Source organism: Typopeltis vanoorti, chromosome 20 (genome assembly GCF_054136105.1).
Source record: "Typopeltis vanoorti isolate ZY-2024b chromosome 20, IOZ_Tvanoo_1.0, whole genome shotgun sequence".
NCBI classification, from domain to species: Eukaryota; Metazoa; Arthropoda; class Arachnida; order Uropygi; family Thelyphonidae; genus Typopeltis; species Typopeltis vanoorti.
In genome coordinates, this window is record NC_143568.1 from 29,556,647 (window position 1) to 29,575,091 (window position 18,445).

The window sequence follows — 18,445 nt, forward strand, 5'->3', positions numbered from 1 at the left end:
GTATAAACAACTTGGATTAGTGAACAAAGGAAGGGTAATTATTATGGGTGATTTTAATTATGGTGACTGGAATGAAGAGATAGCATTTGGGAATAAGGAAAATGAATTTCTCGAGTTCATGAGAGAGAGAGAACTATCTCAGGCAGTATGTAAAGGAGGACACGTGTGATCAAGAGTTTTAGATCTGATCATTTCATCAGAGGATGTAATTATGAGTGAGGTTTTGCACTTTCCTCTAGTTGATAAGAGTGATCATGAAGTGATCACCTGGTTTGTGGCTAACCATATGCAGATTTCTGTGAGGAAAGGATATACGTGGAAGTACAAGGCTACTGATTAGGAGACAGCCTGGAGCTATAGAATGGAAAGAGCAGTTGAGCAGTAAGGAAATAAATGCTGCCTGGGAACTAATAAAGAAATACATAACAGCATCAATATGTGAATGTATTCTGCAGGTCAGTTACAAGAAGAGTAACTGATTATTACCATTATATAATAAAGAACAAGGCGGGAGAGTGACTCAGTAAGAACAACAAAAGTGCAAAATGAGTAGAAAATGGCAAATCAGGCGAAGAAAAACCCTAGAGAGTTTTTTTTTTTTTTTTTTTTTTTTTTTTTTAGGTATGTGGCAAGTAGAAGGAAGAACGATTATGGTAAGATAATGTTAATGGATGAAAATGGTAGAATGGTAGCTGCTGCAGAAGACATTGTTGAGGTATTCGGTGTTACATCCTCATCAGGGTGGAATCATGAGGAACTTAAGTGTAGAGGACATAGGAGAGGACGACTTAATTGTGAGTGAGCAGAAGGTATTTGAGGAAATAAATAATCTTGATGTCAATAAAGCATTAGGATTTGATGACATCAGCATGCATCTTAAGGGAATTAGCAGTAGCATTGAAATGCCTGTTTAATAAGAGTCTTACAACAGCATGGATTCCAGGGTAGTGCAAAGAAGATAAAATTGTTTCACTGCATAAGGTGGTGATAAGGCTGTGGCTACAAATTATATTCCAATCTGGATATCTGGAGTTGTGGTAAAGGTACTAGAGAGATTGGTGAGAAGGATACAGAAATGTGTTGATAACAGCAGCATTCTCTGTAGGTTATTAGCATGGGTTTGTTAAAGAGAGATAACAATGTGACAAATGCCTTGGACAGGGAAGATGCATATGCATTTGTATACTTGGATTTTGCAAAGGCTTTTGATTGAGTGCCAAATGACAAGCTGTTAAATAATTTGAAACAGAGGGGATTGGATAACAGACTTCTGAGTTGGGTCAGTGACTGGTTGTCAGATAGGTATCAGACAGTTGTATATGGGAGGTGCAGTATCTTTGAAAGAGGAAAGTCACTAGTGGTGTGTTGCAGGAGTCAGTTTTGGGACTTGTTGTTCAATTTGTATAGTAATAATATTGGGATAGGTTTGACTAGTGATATGCAGCTGTTTGTAGATGATGCAAAATTGGGTAGAGCAATGCAGAGTCAAGCAGATATTGTGGCCTTACAGGAGGACTGACAATTCCACTTACATGAATGAGTAGAGAAGTGGAATTATCAGTTCAATCATAAAGAATAAGGTTTTGAAATTTGATAAGCAATGATGGGTGCAAAGTACACACTTAGTGGGGAAAAACTTTAAAGGAGGTAGAGGAGATGAGAGATCTGGAAGTGGTGGTAGACAAGACCTGAAATTCAGGGGGTCACATTGAAGAAATGTATAAACAACTTGGGATTAGTGAACAAAGGAAGGGTAATTGTTATGGGCGATTTTAATTATGGTGGTTTAGATTAAAATGAAGAGATAGCATTTAAGAATAAGGAAAATGAATTTCTCGAGTTGAATTTCTCTATTTCTGCATGTCAGGGTCCTCTGACATGCAGAAATAGAGAAGTCATGATACCATTGTATAAGGCCTCATATGGATTATTGTACACAGATATGGCCAGTGGATTGTTATGATGATGATATGTTGGAAAGGATCCAGAGAAGATTCACAAAACTGGTCAGTGGTCCTTGGAATGTGGAATACGAGGACAGATTGAGAGAATGTAAGTTGCAAAAACCTGGTGAATAGAAAGAAGGGGGGGGATATGATTTATACATATAACTTAGTCAGAGGTTGATATAGATTTTTTTCATAGAATGGGAGAGGGAGGGGGGGGGGGTAGAACAAGGGACCATTGCTGGAAACAGTATCATTATTATTTGAGTGTGTTTAAGTTAACTCAATCTATTCAAGTCTTCTTATAAGGCCACAACATCTTCTCTACGATGAGCTGTGTGTATATGAAAGGACCTCCTAGGTAAGTCTTTAATTCCATGGGTTCTTAGGATAATAATAATGATGATACAGTTTTCCAGCAATGGTCACAACTCTACATGCAAAAAACCTGCTTCTCACTCCCTTACTCACGCCCTCCTTATACAGCTTCCAGGGATGACCTCTGGTTCTCCCCTGACCTACCACTGTTTTCTGTAAAACCTATTCAACATTGATCATATTCCAACTCCTTAACAACTTGTAGGTCTATGATATCAGCCCTCTTCCTCCTATCCACTAGACTCTATAAATTGCATCTTCTCAACCTTTCCTTATATTCAACATTCCAGAGATCAGAAACTAGCTTAGTCAGTTGCCTCTGGATTGTTTCCAACATCTCTTCGTTCTTTTGAAAACCAGGTGACCAAATCTCTACACAGTAGTCCATGTGTAACCTAATCAGAGCCTTATACAATGGAACAAGAATCTCCTTACTTCTATAAGTCAGCGTCCTCCACATCATTCCCAGATTTCATATCCCAAGGTCTCTTATTTCCTCCACCTCCAGCAATATATTTCCAACAAGCATATATTCTACATCCCATCTTTGGTTTCCAAATTTTAAAACCTTACATTTTGAAACACTCAACTGGCATCCCATTCCCATGCCCATTCACTCAATCTATTCAAGTCTTCTTATAAGCCCACAACATCTTCTCTACTCTTCATAGTTCATCCCAAGTTTGCATCATCTGCAAACAACTAAATATTCCCATCCAAATCTTTGCCAATATCATTAACATAGAGGTTAAACAGCAGTGACCCTAAAACACACCCCTGAATCACACCATTAGGGACTCTCCTCTTCCAGTATATTGCTCCCCCATACACAACGTGCTGATACCTATCAGATAGCAAGTCTCTGATCCAATGCACTAATCTAATATCTAACCCCATCTGCTCTAGTTTGACTATCAACTTATCATACAGTAATCTATCAAAAGCCTTTACAAAATCTAAGTGTACTACTGTGTAATCCTCTCCTCTGTCCAATGAAGCCGTCGCCTTATTGTAATAAGTAAGTAGATTACTAAAATATGACCTCCCTTTAGCAAATCAATGCTGTCCATCAAAGATAATACCATTGTTGTCATCCCAATTCTGGATCCTAGTTCTCACCAGCCTTTCCAACACTTTAATCACAAACTGACACACAGATAGGATATTGGAACTTGACCTAATATAAGACTCATATTAAACAAATCAAGACAGATGTGAACTCCTTGGTACAATCCTTCAAAATATGTGGTGATATATTATCAAATCACACAGCCTTATTAACATCAAGTTTGCTCAATTTCCCACGTCTCTTGCTCACTCACAGTCAGCCTCTCCTCCTAATCAACTGCTCTCAAGCTCTCCACGATGTCACATTCACAAGAGTGAAAGCCCTTTATGAACTGCTCATTAAGTATCTGCATTATATCTTATGCAGCAGTTGTTCTTACACCATTTCCTCCAATCAATGTCATCCTTCCATAATTATTCTTTCTTTTGCTGGCTACATATCGTAAAAACTCCTTGGGATTCTTTTTGGCTTCATTAGCCAACTGCTGTTCATACCTCTCTTTAGCCTTCACCAACCAAGTCATCCTCCTTGCCTGTTCTTTGTAATTCTCATGGAAATGATTATTACCACTTCTCTTATGCTGCCTCCATAATGCCATTCTCCTCTGTATTGCATGCTTAATCTCTTCATTCATCCATTTCACACCTACTTTATTTAACCTTCTGACTCTTGGAATACATTTAGACATTGCTTTTACTAGACAGTTCTTGAATATCCCTCAAGCTACATTGATCTCCTTTCCAGCTAACTCCTCATTCTATGCTACACCTTCAAACTGTCTCCTGAACTCCTCATAATCACCCAGTACAGTAACGAGGGTATAAAGCGCCTGTGGCAAGTGTCTAACTTGCGCCCCCAACCCAAAAATGACAAAAATTTTAATGCAACAAGTTAAATTTTACTAAATGCAATATGTTAAATACTATTAACCCTATCAAAATGAGTTACAGTGTGTTGCAGAATTTGTGTGTCTAAAGTGGAGTATTGCCGAAATTTAAAAATACAATATAAAATAGCAGACTTTTATATCTATTTATTTATTTTTACATTTTGTGCCCCAAACTTAGTTGCGCCTGTGGCAGGCGCCTCTTTTGCCACGCCCTCGTTATTGCATTGTAATCACCAGCCTTGTAGTTCGACATATACTCTTTTCTCACAGAAGTCCTCACGCTGCTAGCAACCACCCAGGTAATCATTTATTGGTCACTCTCACCAACTGGAAGGTGATTTGACACTTCATTTATAATTACATCCTCTGATGAGATGATCAAATCGAGATACCCTAAATCCTCATGTGTGCTCTGTTACATACTGTCCAAGGTAGTTGTCCATCAAAAACCCAAGAAACTAATTTTCTTTACTTCCAGGTTGCTATCTCATAATCCAAGTCTATAATGCCATAATTAAAATCACCCTTTTCTTAGTTGCTTGGCTAATTTGATTGTACATTTCATAGTTGCTACCATCCACATTACCAGGTCTATAACAACATCCAACTAAGTATTTCATTCTATTTTATCTCTATTTCACACCATACTGCCTCAAAACCACTGGCACTATTTCCTTCTTGCATCTACTTTGTATGGACATAACTCTTTCTCTATCATCAAAGGCACCCCCCCCCCCATCCATTTTTACCCTTTCTGTCTTCAGAAAACACATCATACCTTTCCATCTCTATTCCTGCCATGATATCATTCTCATCCAGCTATGTCTCACTTATTATAACAATTCTTGGGTGAACAAACTCAATGCAACCATTTCATTTGTCTTGTTTCTTACATAAGGAGGATATCAGGAGATGAGTGAGTTCTGTGCATGGAGAGTGGTTGGTGAGTGGAATGCATTGCCTCAGTGTGCATTGAATCCGTTTAAGGTATGATTGGATGAGCATTGTGTGGGTCAGATGATAATCTTCAAAATATTAACATTAGTTTTAAATACAAAGATTTTAATATATTCTGAATTAAGTGTTGACTTCTAAAAAGGAAATATGTTTAAAATTCAAATCAGCAGTTAAAAATATGACAGCTCTATCTTTATGATCTTTAAGATTTATTTCTTAAAATAGATCTTCATCATCATCAAATTCCTGCCATGTACCCTCAAGGGGTGTACAGGATATGATAGTACGACATGAAAAAAATTACATCATTATTAATTTCCTATCTACAATTTTTCTCCAAATCAGTCTGTTACTTGTCAAGACTCCAACATTATCAGATCTTATATTTCTATCGTCTAAAGCACTTTGTACTGTATCAATCCACCTATATCTTAGTCTTCCTCTGGGTCGTTTTGCTGCCAACCTGGCAGAGAACACTTGTTTTGCTAATCTTTCCTCGCCCATTCTGTTTAAGTGACCATACCACCTGAGATTAGCTCTGCTAACGCATTCCTGGATGCTGACAATGTCAAGTTCTTTCCTAATATCCTCGTTTTTAATATGATATTGCCATTGATGCCATCTGTTCACGCCTATAATCTTTCTCAGGACTCTCATATCTGTGGTCTCTAGTCTTTGGTCAAGTGTTTTACTTCTGACCCAACTCTCAGATCCATAAGTTAAAACTGGTTTGAACACTGTCTTGTATACAGCTAATTTAGTGTTCCGACTAATTTCTCTCTTATTCCATATGAATTTATTCAATTGACTTCCCACCATACCAGCTTTGCTGATTCTGTTGTCTATTTCTATATTTAATTTACCATCTTCAGTAAAAAGTAAAAATCGTGCCTAAATAGCTGAAATGTTTTACTTGTTCCACAGGTTCTCCATTCACAATACAGTTGACATTTTCAATGATTCTGCCTATTTTCATTGTCTTTGTCTTTTTATTGCTGACCTTCATACCATATCTATTACAACAGCTATTCAATTTAGTCAGAGAATCTTGCAGAATTGTAGCAGATTTATTTAGAAGTATAACATCATCTGCATAAAGCAAAGAGCTGACATTAACATCTCCAATTTTGATATCATGTTTAATACCACTTTCCTTCATAATGTGATCCATATAGATAATGAATAACAGAGATAATGTACATCCTTGTCTCACACCAGATTTAACATTAAACCATCTTCCTGTACTTCCTTCAATTCTAACTGCTGACTTGCAACTCAAATAAAGACTAAGTATTGCTTGATATAATGCCCCATTGACACCATATAACTGCAGCGTATTGAATAGCTTCTCTCTTGGCACCTTATCATATGCCTTTTCCAAATCGACAAAACTTAAATACAGATATTTGTTATATTCCCATGCTTTCTCGACTATTTGTCGTAAAGTAAAGATCTGATCCTGACAGCCTCTGTTTGGCCTGAATCCAGCTTGTTCTTCACCAAGCTTTTCTTCCACAATTCTTCTCAACCGTTTCTCAATATATTTGCTTAGATCTTGCCAGGAACACCATCATCATCATTCATCTCCATCAAATTCCTGCCATGTACCCTAATGGGGTGTACAGGATATGATAGTACTACATGAAAAAAATTACATCACTATTAATTTCCTATCTACAATTTTTCTCCAAATCAGTCTGTTACTTGTCGAGACTCCAACATTATCAGAGCTTATATTTCTATCGTCTAAAGCACTTTGTACTGTATCAATCTACCTATATCTTGGTTTTCCTCTGGGTTGTTTTGCTGCCAACCGGGCAGAGAACACTTGTTTTGCTAATCTTTCCTCACCCATTCTGTTTAAGTGACCATACCACCTGAGATTACCTCTGCTAACGCATTCCTGGATGCTGACAATGTCAAGTTCTTTTCTAATATCCTCGTTTTTAATATGATATTGCCATTGATGCCATCTGTTCACGCCTATAATCTTTCTCAGGACTCTCATATCTGTGGTCTCTAGTCTTTGGTCAAGTGTTTTACTTCTGACCCAACTCTCAGATCCATAAGTTAAAACTGGTTTGAACACTGTCTTGTATACAGCTAATTTAGTGTTCCGACTAATATCTCTCTTATTCCATATGAATTTATTCAATTGACTTCCCACCATACCAGCTTTGCTGATTCTATTTCTATATTTAATTTACCGTCTTCAGTAAAAATCGTGCCTAAATAGCTGAAATGTTTTACTTGTTCCACAGGTTCTCCATTCACAACACAGTTGACATTTTCAATGATTCTGCCTATTTTCATTGTCTTTGTCTTTTTATTGCTGACCTTCATACCATATCTATTACAACAGCTATTCAATTTAGTCAGAGAATCTTGCAGTCTTGTAGCAGATTTATTTAGAAGTATAACATCATCCGCATAAAGCAAACAGCTGACATTAACATCTCCAATTTTGATATCATGTTTAATACCACTTTCCTTCATAATGTGATCCATATAGATAATGAATAATAGAGGGGATAATGTACATCCTTGTCTCACACCAGATTTAACATTAAACCATCTTCCTGTACTTCCTTCAATTCTAACTGCTGACTTACAACTCAAATAAAGACTAAGTATTGCTTGATATAATGCCCCATTGACACCATATAACTGCAGCGGATTGAATAGCTTCTCTCTTGGCACCTTATCATATGCCTTTTCCAAATCGACAAAACTTAAATACAGATCTTTGTTATATTCCCATGCTTTCCCGACTATTTGTTGTAAAGTGAAGATCTGATCCTGACAGCCTCTATTTGGCCTGAATCCAGCTTGTTCTTCACCAAGCTTTTCTTCCACAATTCTTCTCAACCGTTTCTCAAGTATACTTGCATAGATCTTGCCAGGAACACTCAGTAGGGAAATACCTCTGTAATTCTCACATGCAGTTTTATTTCCCTTTTTATATATGGGTACTATGAGAGCTCTACTCCAATCATCGGGAATTCGTCCCTCTGTCCAGGCTTCTGAACTATGCAGTGCAGCCACTGTAAGACTCTTATACCATCATACTTCAGCATTTCTGGTCGAATATCATCTACTCCTGCTTTCTTTCCACATTTCAAGCCTTTGATGGCTTTTTCTACTTCTAGTATGGATATGTATTCCTGACTGCATGCCTGGTCAGTGTTTTTTACCACTGTGCTGTCATCACTGCTTGTTTCATTTAGCAGTTTTTCAAAGTAATTACTCCATACTTCAAGGATATCTTTTTCTCCCGTTTTCATGTCACCTTTATCATCTCTAATTCTTTTTACAGCACTCTTTCCTCCATTCTTAAGCTTCTTCAACAACCTCCAGAATATTTTGCCACCTTCTTGATATTTATTTTCTATATTCTTGCCAAAGTCTTCCCATGACTTTTGTTTAGCTAGTTTTACACAGTGTTTAGCATTCTTGCATTTGTCTCTATATTCTCTAAGAGCACAAGCTGACTTATTTGACAGGAACTTTTGGTATGCTTTCTTCTTTTCCTTCACTGCCTCTTTAACTTCCTGTGTGCACCAGGGAGTTCTGATTTTTTTATCCTTACAGATAACCTCACCACATGCCTCTCTAGCAGAATCAATCAATGTTTTCTTCAGAGTTTGCCACTGAATCTCCAAGGTTTGATTCCTGTTCTCAAACTCTTTCATTTTTCTTCAATAATCTTTGTGTATTTTAGTCTACAGTTCACATCTGAGAGCTACTCAACTTTTATTCACTTTAAAACTTTCTTACATGTTATTCTTTTCAATATGAAATTCAATTTTATCCTGTTCAAGACGAAATAGTGATCACTTCCCATTTCAAATCCTCTGTACACTCTGGTGTCCTGCACCAGGGAGAAAACATCACTATCAACAATAACATAGTCAATGAGACTTTTCTTATTCCTAGCCTCTTCTCTCCATGTGAATTTGTGCACATTTTTATGTTGGAACATGGTGTTAGTAATAACCAGTCCATGTCCTGAGCAGAAATCCAACAGATATTTGCCATTATTATTAGCTTTGCTCTTTTCTCCAAATTTTCCCAAAATATTTTTGTATGTCTCACAATCATTTCCTACTCTCCTATTTAGCTCCCCAACAAGGACCAACTTTTCCTTTTTCATTGTGTCAGTTGCTTTTTCTAAAGCCTCAAAAAATTCCTCCACTTCTACCTTAGTAGAACCTTCTGTGGGACCATAGGCACAAATAAGTCTCATTGTCCAGTTCCCCATTCTCATATTTGCCCACCTTACTCTACTTGAGACTGACTGCCATTCAAGAAGATTAGCCTCGTATTTTGTGTTGAATACTATGGCTACTCCTTCTTTTCCTTGATTATCATTGCCTGAATATAACATTTTGTATTTATTGCTCAGAAAGATCTCACCAGGTTTGGTCTTTTTTGTTTCAGTCACCCCTATTATGTCGATCTGGTACTTATCTAATTCCTCAGCTAGCTCCATTTCTTTGCCATTCAGACTTCTTACGTTGATAGTACCGATCTTTAACTCTGGTGATGTTGAGTTGGGGTTTATTTTCAGATTTGTTCCAGTAGCTGACTTTTCGCTGTTCGCCCTAGTTCCCTGGCGAAAACAATGGGGGCCTTGTTTAACCGGGCGACGCCCCAGCCGGCATGAAATTTTGTCATGTTGTACCATCATTCTATATTTTGGTTTAACCAATAAGAATACAATTTGGTCAGCTAAATCCCAAATTGCCAGCCCATCCTCGTCCGTTCAGTATCCAAGTAGATACCCAACAGGGTGCACCACGAGAAAGTGAGGATTGGATATTAGGTCAGAAGCCCTGGTCGGTTCTCCGTATTCCTTTAAAGGCTATGTGGAGGTCTCCTCTCAGTTATACAGCTTTGACCCTTAAGCACCCCTAAAATAGATCTTAAAGATATATATTTCAATATTTCCAGTAAATTTTTAAGCATGTTAGAGGGATTCAAAGTTAAGGGGTTGTTCTAACAATTTTCAGCTTTTTAATCAAATATCAATATTTATTTCTTATTTTTTCTTTACAAAACTGGTAGAAACAAATATCCTACATCATATTTATTTTCGCATATAAAGTTTCCAATTGGTCTTATTAACTTCAATGACTTTTTGTTAGAAAGACTTTGGAAGAATCTTGTCTAAACTGAGTACAAAAGTCTGCTGGCTTTGATGCAAAATATCCAATTTCTCTGAAGGTCTGTGCTGCAGAGTTGACTCTTGTTAGGTATCATCTTTTTATTCTCTACTCTTCCACTAGTGTCTATCCTGTAGCTTGCAAATTAGCCCATATTCGATTCATTCTTCTTAAGAAAGCTAACAAATCTTTATCATTTGGGTTTTTTTTCTTTTCCATTCAACCACCTCAAGATAAATAACCACACGGAGAATCTCAAGTGGTTACCCTTGATATCTCTGAGGCATCTGATCGTGTTCAGTACAAAGGCCTTTTAAGTGAGCTATCATGTCATGGTCTGTCTTTTGACATCTGCAAGCAGGTTCTAGTTTCATCTCTGATTATGCATTTCATGTGATGAAGACAGATCTTCATCTTTATCACATGCAATGTCATGCATGGTGTGGTTCCACAAGGTTCTAGTCTTTCACTTGCTGCCTTCCTTCCAGTGGGAAGGAAGTTTGTAAGATGACAATACACTGCACTTCTTTTTCTCATTTAACAAACCTTGCACCACATAAATTCAACAAAATGCCCAGAATATTAATTTCTATAAATCCTAAATTGGATCTTCACCCATTATTCAATGGGGGTACTGATAACTTTACTAGATAATTCAAACACCTGTCATACTGCTAATGAAAAAGAACCACTTCTTCCATTACTTTTGACAATATCCATATTCCAAGACAATATAAGATTTCTCTTCTTGGGAAGAATCTTAGCTTTCTATATTTATGGTATAAACATATTACAAAGATTTCCTCCTCAGTATCCAAAAACAAATAGGTTTCCTCTTTTGCTCAAGGCTTTACATTATCTGTGAACACATAATTTCCAAATCCCAACAGCGATTGAACACTATATTCACATTTGGAGCTGTGCTTATACGAGTTTTCTTAAAATACCAGACTCAATACAGAAAAGAGCAATCAGGTTGATTAAGGACTTCTCTCATGAATTCATTCTGCTCTCACAGATGTTTAATTTTTGCTACTTTTATTTTCTAAAATTATTTCCATAGTCACTGTTCATCAGACTTCCTCTAATGCTGTTCAAACATGATGCAGCTATTCAAACATACCTTCACAGTCCAACTCCAATCTCATACAAGTTTTTATTCATTCATTCATTCCTTCCCTCCTTCCTTCATAAAGGAGGGAACTGTCTTTATGAAGAATCTTGTACATTTCCTAGAGTGTACAATCTGCAGGTCTTCAAATTCAATATTAACAGGTATTTTCTTTCTTCTCAACTTTCTACCTATATACAATATGAATATATTCCAGGTTCAGTATCCTTTTCATGTATAGGATTAAATAAATAAATTTATATGCGATTTGAGAAAGTTTAGCTGTCATTTAGTAATTCAAGTGATCAGAGCATAAAAATAGCCACTTAGCAAATACTATTGATGATTTTATCTATTCAAATAAATCCTTCAGTATTTGATATAGTTATTTATTTTAGTAAAAAAAAGTTGGTATATGTGTTTTTGAGAAATTCTAAATCTGATGTGATCAAGCAGACAGAACATTCTAGAGAAGTAAAAGTGATAGGTGCTGAGAATAAATAAGTGGTTGAAACATTGCTGGGATGTGACAGTCTAAGACTGTTTTCTGTTCAAACATCTTTGAGTGCTTATTTTGCATGTTTAACTTTCAACTATGCACTATGTCAGGCATGGGCAACCTTTCCTAGTTAGGGGGCAAAGTGATCATTCTGTCTCCGAGTCAAGGGCCGGACCAAATTATTAAATAAAATAAATTAATATTAAATGAATTAAAACAAGTTGCTACTTCATATTTCATTTATTTATAATATAATCCTTTGGTATAAAGCTCTACATAAATTTTATAATATAATGAACGACATAACAATTTAATGTGAAGATTGGCTTTATACTTCAACTACAAGACTATCAATATTGACGTTAATATTACTTAAGGATAATCGCATAGAATTTTCGAGGTTTTCGTCCATTATTCTTGTCTGAATTTTTGATTTATTGTATTTCATCCTCAACAAAAACTGTTCACACATATATGTGCTGCCGAAAAGACAAATGATTTTTCTTGAAAAGGCACGTAAATTTGTACATTTTTCTTCCACCAAATAAAATTTATAAAAATCCATCAAAGCAATGTTGATAAATTGTGATTTTAGCACTAAATCCACCTGAAGCTCAATAAGTTCCATCTGTAAGTTTTCCCGCACATTATTTACATCAGCACCATCAGACAAGCAAATATAGCTAATGTGGAGTCTTTGTTTTTGAAGTCGGCAAACCTTGTATCAAATTGCTCTATTAGTGCCTTGAGTTCATCTCCATAACAATTATAAGGGATATTTTTATGAGTAGCTAGAGTAGGAAAATGATAACAATTTTTAGCTCTTATCTCACTTTCCAACAATCTTAGTTTATTACAAAAAAGCTTTGACATGTCCATGCAGTTCATGAACCAATTGTCCTTGTTTTTGCAATTTAAGATTCAGTTCATTTAGGTATCTGGTTACATCTACAAGGAACGCACCCACTCATGCATCTTTTACTTGGTTATTAATTGTGTTTCCTTTTATGTCCATAAAATCTGCAATGTCTTGTCTCAGATCATAAAATCGTTTTAACATTTTACCTTTACTCAACCACCTCACTTCACAATAATAAGACACATCTTCATAATCTGAAAATAGGTCTGCCAGATACTCCTTAAATTTGGTGGTGATTAAGTGCACGTGACTTAATAAAGTTAATACTGGCTACTACAACTTCCATAACATTTGTGAATTTAATCGATTTTGCACACAGATTTTGTTGATGGATAATGCAGTGAAAATTTGTTAAATTTTCCAGATGGATCTGTAGTTCTATTGCTCTTTCATGAACTATTCCAATAAATCCCTTCTGTGCACCAACCATTGCAAGGGCTCCATCAGTGCATATGCCAGATAGTGAACTCCATTTAAGTCCAAATCTCTGAAAGACTGTGTTGATTGTTTCAAATATATCTTCACCGGTAGTTGTTCCTTTTAACGACCGAAGTGCCAATAATTCTTCTGTGATGTTGAAATCCGCATCAACTCCTCGAATAAATATTGCTAGTTGTGCTGTATCGGAGGCATCAGTGCTGTCATTCAAAGCAATTGAAAATGCTTCCAATCTAGCAATCTTCTCTTTTAAACTTTTTTTGATATCATCAGCCATAATTTTTATCCGTCGGACAAAAGTACGTCTCGACAAACAAATATTCTTGAAGTCTTTTTTCTTTTCAGGACATATTATACTTGCAACATCCAGCAGTTTGATAAATTCTCCTTCACCAAATGACTTAGAATGCTTAGCGATTTTTTCGCTTACCACAAAGCTGGCTTTGACAATGCTGTGGTGCTGCGTTCTTTGCTTGTTGAACATTTGCTGCTGGATATCAAAGTTCTTCTTCAACTTCTGTATTTTATCTTTTCCATCTATTTTTGGTGGATCCGCATGTCTTGAAGTAAAGTGTCTCTTCAAGTTGTATTCTTTGTTGACGGACAGGGATTCATTGCACAGCAAACATACATGCAAACCTTTATTCAGAATAAAATAATAATCCTCCGTCCAGTTGTCTTGAAATTGACGATTCTCTGCATCTACTTTTCTTTTTTTGCAATAACCCCTGACATTGTCCCAAATTTATAAGCGATATTCAAAACTGTCAAACAAAACTGTCTTCTACACGGCAGGCACTAAACAGAATACAACATCAACACAGGCACTAAACAGAATACAACATCAACACAGGCACCGAACAAAACATAACATCAATGCGGGCACAGAATAAAGCATAACACCAACGCAAGTACCGAACTGACACGTAACATGTTCACACATGCCACTAGTCAAAGTGAGAAAGAGACCTTGGTTGGAGAAAACATAATGTGTTTTGCACAAGTCATATGACGTCAGCTTAATGTGAGTTAGTAGAACTCATGTTTTCTCCCACCATGAATCAGACAAACTTCGCTGAAATAGATTAGGGCCAGATCAAAAGAAGTAGAGAACCGGATCCAGCCCGCGGGTTGCCCATATGTGTATTATGTAATCAAGAGCTTCCTATGTAAATAGGAAGTGTTTTGTTATATTTGAAGTTTGCTGTGCTGATTTTTGAAATCAGCGTAGCAACCTTAGACATGGTAAGTTATTGAAATTGATAATGCATAGCATTATACACATCTAAAAAGATGCGTGCTTTACATTATGGCTACTAAGGCAATTGATGTGAGAAGTCGTTGGCTTCTATATATACAAGTAGCCCATTTGTGAAGAAACTTCATAAACAAACTTTGCTTACATCTGGATAAAGTATCAAACAAGAATATAATTTCTGGCAAGTTTAAGTTATTCGAATGCAAGTTTTGATTTGTAGTCCTGTGTTATTTATAGTTTCAAAGCTTTTGTTTTAAAGAAAAAAAATAACTGGTTAGAGTGTTACCAGTTCTGTCTCCAAGTGTTCCTCTTGCCCACAGCCACTTTGCCGGACTGTTAACGGAAGTATAAAATCGACAGTCACTGTCTTCAAAGTCGCACATTAGATCAGGCATTGGTGAAGGATGTGGACGATGATTTCCTAAAATAAAAGATTGTCAACTGACAAAAAAAATATTTTCACAAGGTTTATTATGTGAGTATTAATTCAATCAAGTATTAATTCAATACTCATTATTAAAAAGCTATTGCTCTAGAAAAAAAATTATTAACCTCTTTGCATATAAATCAGGGCCTTATATAGAAATGTAGTTGAGAAAAAAAGAGTTGAGATTCTGCTAGAAGCAGCAAGAAAGTGAGAGAGTAAAAATTGTTGGTTTGCTATCAAGATACAACAATACTGAGTTAAGGAGGAGGAGGGCTATGATAGCAAATGATTCAATGCAGGCTGTGTAGAAGAAATTGATGAGAGTTTTTGAATGTGTAGAGTGTGTTTGATGGCAGAAAAGACATATAAGAGGGAACAGCCTGCTCTTGCATGTACTTGGCATCAGGAGCCTGAAAAAAATTACTTATTGGGATAATACCTAATGCAGAGAGTCAGGGAAACAAAATTATAATGGGATGAGTGATGAGAATGTGTATTTAAGTTCAGCTATGGTATGCAAACGTGATAATGATATGAATAGCATTATGTGGCAAAGGGGGTAGAAATGTGTGCTTCTGGTTTGAACCTTTTGAAGTGTAACTAGGAAGGGAAAACAGAAAGTTGTCCAACAGGACCAAGCAGCTTATAGATCAAAGTATAAGAAAAAGCCAGGTGGAAACTTGTTATGCCTACACATAAATACTAGGAACAAAGATTGAATTTGTTGGTTTACTGAATAAGTTGTGGCCTAAGATTGCTGGCATTAGTGAAAAACAGCTACCACAGTCAGATGTTGTAAGTGGAATTGAGTGTAAAGGATATAGTACTTTTAGGAATGACAGAAGAACCAGAAATGCATTAAAACAATAATGATAACAATGTGCCATGTAGTGGAAAGTTTAAGGCTGTCTTGTGTGAAGTAGAGGCTAACAGGATGAAACACATGGTGGGTGTTGCTACAGACTGAAAGTTGAGAGCTTCTTCAAAATCTTTCTACCATGTAGACCTTTATCTTACATCAATGGATGGTAGGGATATTATACACACACATATATGCACGTGCACACACACACACACACAGGACTCAACAAATTATGTAAAATCCTACTTACCATGAAAAAAATATACTAGCCCAAGATTCCTCATTTTTTAATCATGTGTCTCAGAAGTCCATAATAACAGTTCCATAAAGTGATAAATGGTGTTGTATCTGTGTTTATAAAATTAAAAATATTTTGTTTAGAAAATAATTTTTATTAAATAAAAGAAAATATTTTGTGTTTTGCCCAGCTGCAGTTACTAGCCATAGGTGAATGGGTGAGCATATTTGTATAGCCATTTATAAATATATATATATATATACACACAGGGGCAGCTCGTCTATAGGGGCCAGGCCCCACCTATATTTGTATAACTAACCCAATAATTGTAGTTTTAAAAATATGTTTCCTGTAATTATTAATTTTTGATCTATTTCCAACACATTTTATTGTTTAATAAAAAAATTACTGTAGTATTTTGTGGCAATATTGTATAATGCGACTTAGTATGGTCTCTGGAGCCAGCCACGGCTGACCCTATTTTATGTGTAGAACACAGGGCATGTATGAGCATGTGCACTAGCGATCGTGTTTGTTTATGGGGTGCAACACTTATCTTGGGGTCAGTTTAGTCTGGCCCAGTCACTGTGTTGGCACGTACGTACATAGCACGCGATTCTTTGATTGTGAAGCACGTGCATTAGCAATCGTGTTTGTTTACTGGGCGCAACGCTTATCTTGGGGCCTGTTTAGTCTGGCCCAATCACTGCATTTGTATGTAAATAGCCTGCGATTCTTTCATTGTCTTATTATTTATTCTCGTTGTTGATCTGTTTTATTGTTTTTAGTGTGTTTGGTTGTCATTTTTTGTTATAATTTATTTTAAAGTTTAAATTTTTATTACATCATAAACAATACATTTTAACCATGAACAAAATCTATAGTTTATTGGAAAAACATTTCTAGTTAATAAGTCTAGAAGAAAAATTGGAAATCAAAAAACTTGGCACATACTACCTCAGAGATGTGCGTATTACTCAACAAGATGGTAAAAAAACAGGAACATTCTATTATAGAACCCACTATATAAATATAAAAAAATTTAGTTGTTTTTGGCCCCTGGCCCCACCTGTTTCTATTGTCACCGTATATATAGCCGCCACTGTGTGTGTGTATGTATATATATATATATATATATATGCAGAGGATATAGTTGAGATATTTAATGACCAGTTCATAAGGATCTTTCATTCATGTGAATGTGACATCATGGAGACTTTGAGAGCAGTGGATGATGAGGAGGAGAGACTGACTGACTGACTGTAAGTGAGCAAGAGGTACATGGGGAGTTGAACAAACCTGATATTAATAAGGTTGTGAGACTTGATGATATATCACTACATATTTTGAAAGAATGTACCAGGGAGTTGACATCTGTCTTGAGATATTTGTTTAATATGAGTCTTATATTGGGTCACGTTCCAATATCCTATCTTGAATATCCCATCTGTGTGTCAGTTGTGATTAAAGTGTTGGAGGAAAGGCTGGTGAGAACTAGGATCCAGAATTGGGTTGACAACAATGGTATTATCTTTGATAGACAGTATGAATTTGCTAAAGGGAGGTCATGTTTTAGTAATCTCCTTACTTATTACAATCAGGTGACATTTTCCTTGGACAAAGGAGATGAATACACAGCAGTACACTTAGATTTTTGTACAGGCTTTTGATAGATTACTGTATGATAAGTTGATAGTCAAACTAAAGCAGATGGAGGTTGGATATTAGACTAGTAATATCTAACCCCCATCCCAAGTAATATCAGCATTAGATTGGAGATCAGCTGTCTGATAGGTATCACCAAGCTGTGTATTGGGAGCAATACCCCAGAAAGTCACTAATAGTGTGTCTCAGGGTCTATTTATAATTACATAACACCAGTCCAAAGACTCATTGAGGGAGGGTGCCTACTTTACAACTCTCTAATTTTAGAATCATTGCTGTTTAACCTGTATGTTAAAGAACTGAGGAAGATTTGTATGGGGATATTCAGTTTTTTGCAGATGATGCAAAGTTGAAACGAACTATGAGGAGTAGAGCAGATGTTCTGACCTTACAAAAAGACTTGTATAGATTGAGTGAACATCCGTGGCTGAGTATCCAGCACAACTGAACATCAAAAGTAACAATTCTCATTTTATACAATAATTGTAGAACATGGACAGTGGATGGGAGATTCAACACAGGACAGGACACGAGATGCAAAGAATTTGAAGAGTCCGTATGATTCGTGCATTTTGGTAGCATTTTTTTATATACACAAGTGCAAGCTGGATGGCTTGCAACTCA

General features: G+C 36.2%; 1 protein-coding gene across 4 annotated transcripts in view; it reads right to left on the minus strand.

Annotated features, from left to right (window-relative positions):
- The window catches only part of LOC150095320 (uncharacterized), a 55,931-nt gene that overhangs the window by 27,085 nt on the left and 10,401 nt on the right, over positions 1 to 18,445 (minus strand). For all 4 annotated transcript variants that reach the window (XM_090410542.1, XM_090410544.1, XM_090410545.1 and 1 more), the window contains exon 2: positions 14,916 to 15,050. In XM_090410542.1, the coding sequence (XP_090266668.1) occupies positions 14,916 to 15,050 (135 nt within the window). The remainder of the gene's footprint in view (positions 1 to 14,915; positions 15,051 to 18,445) is intronic.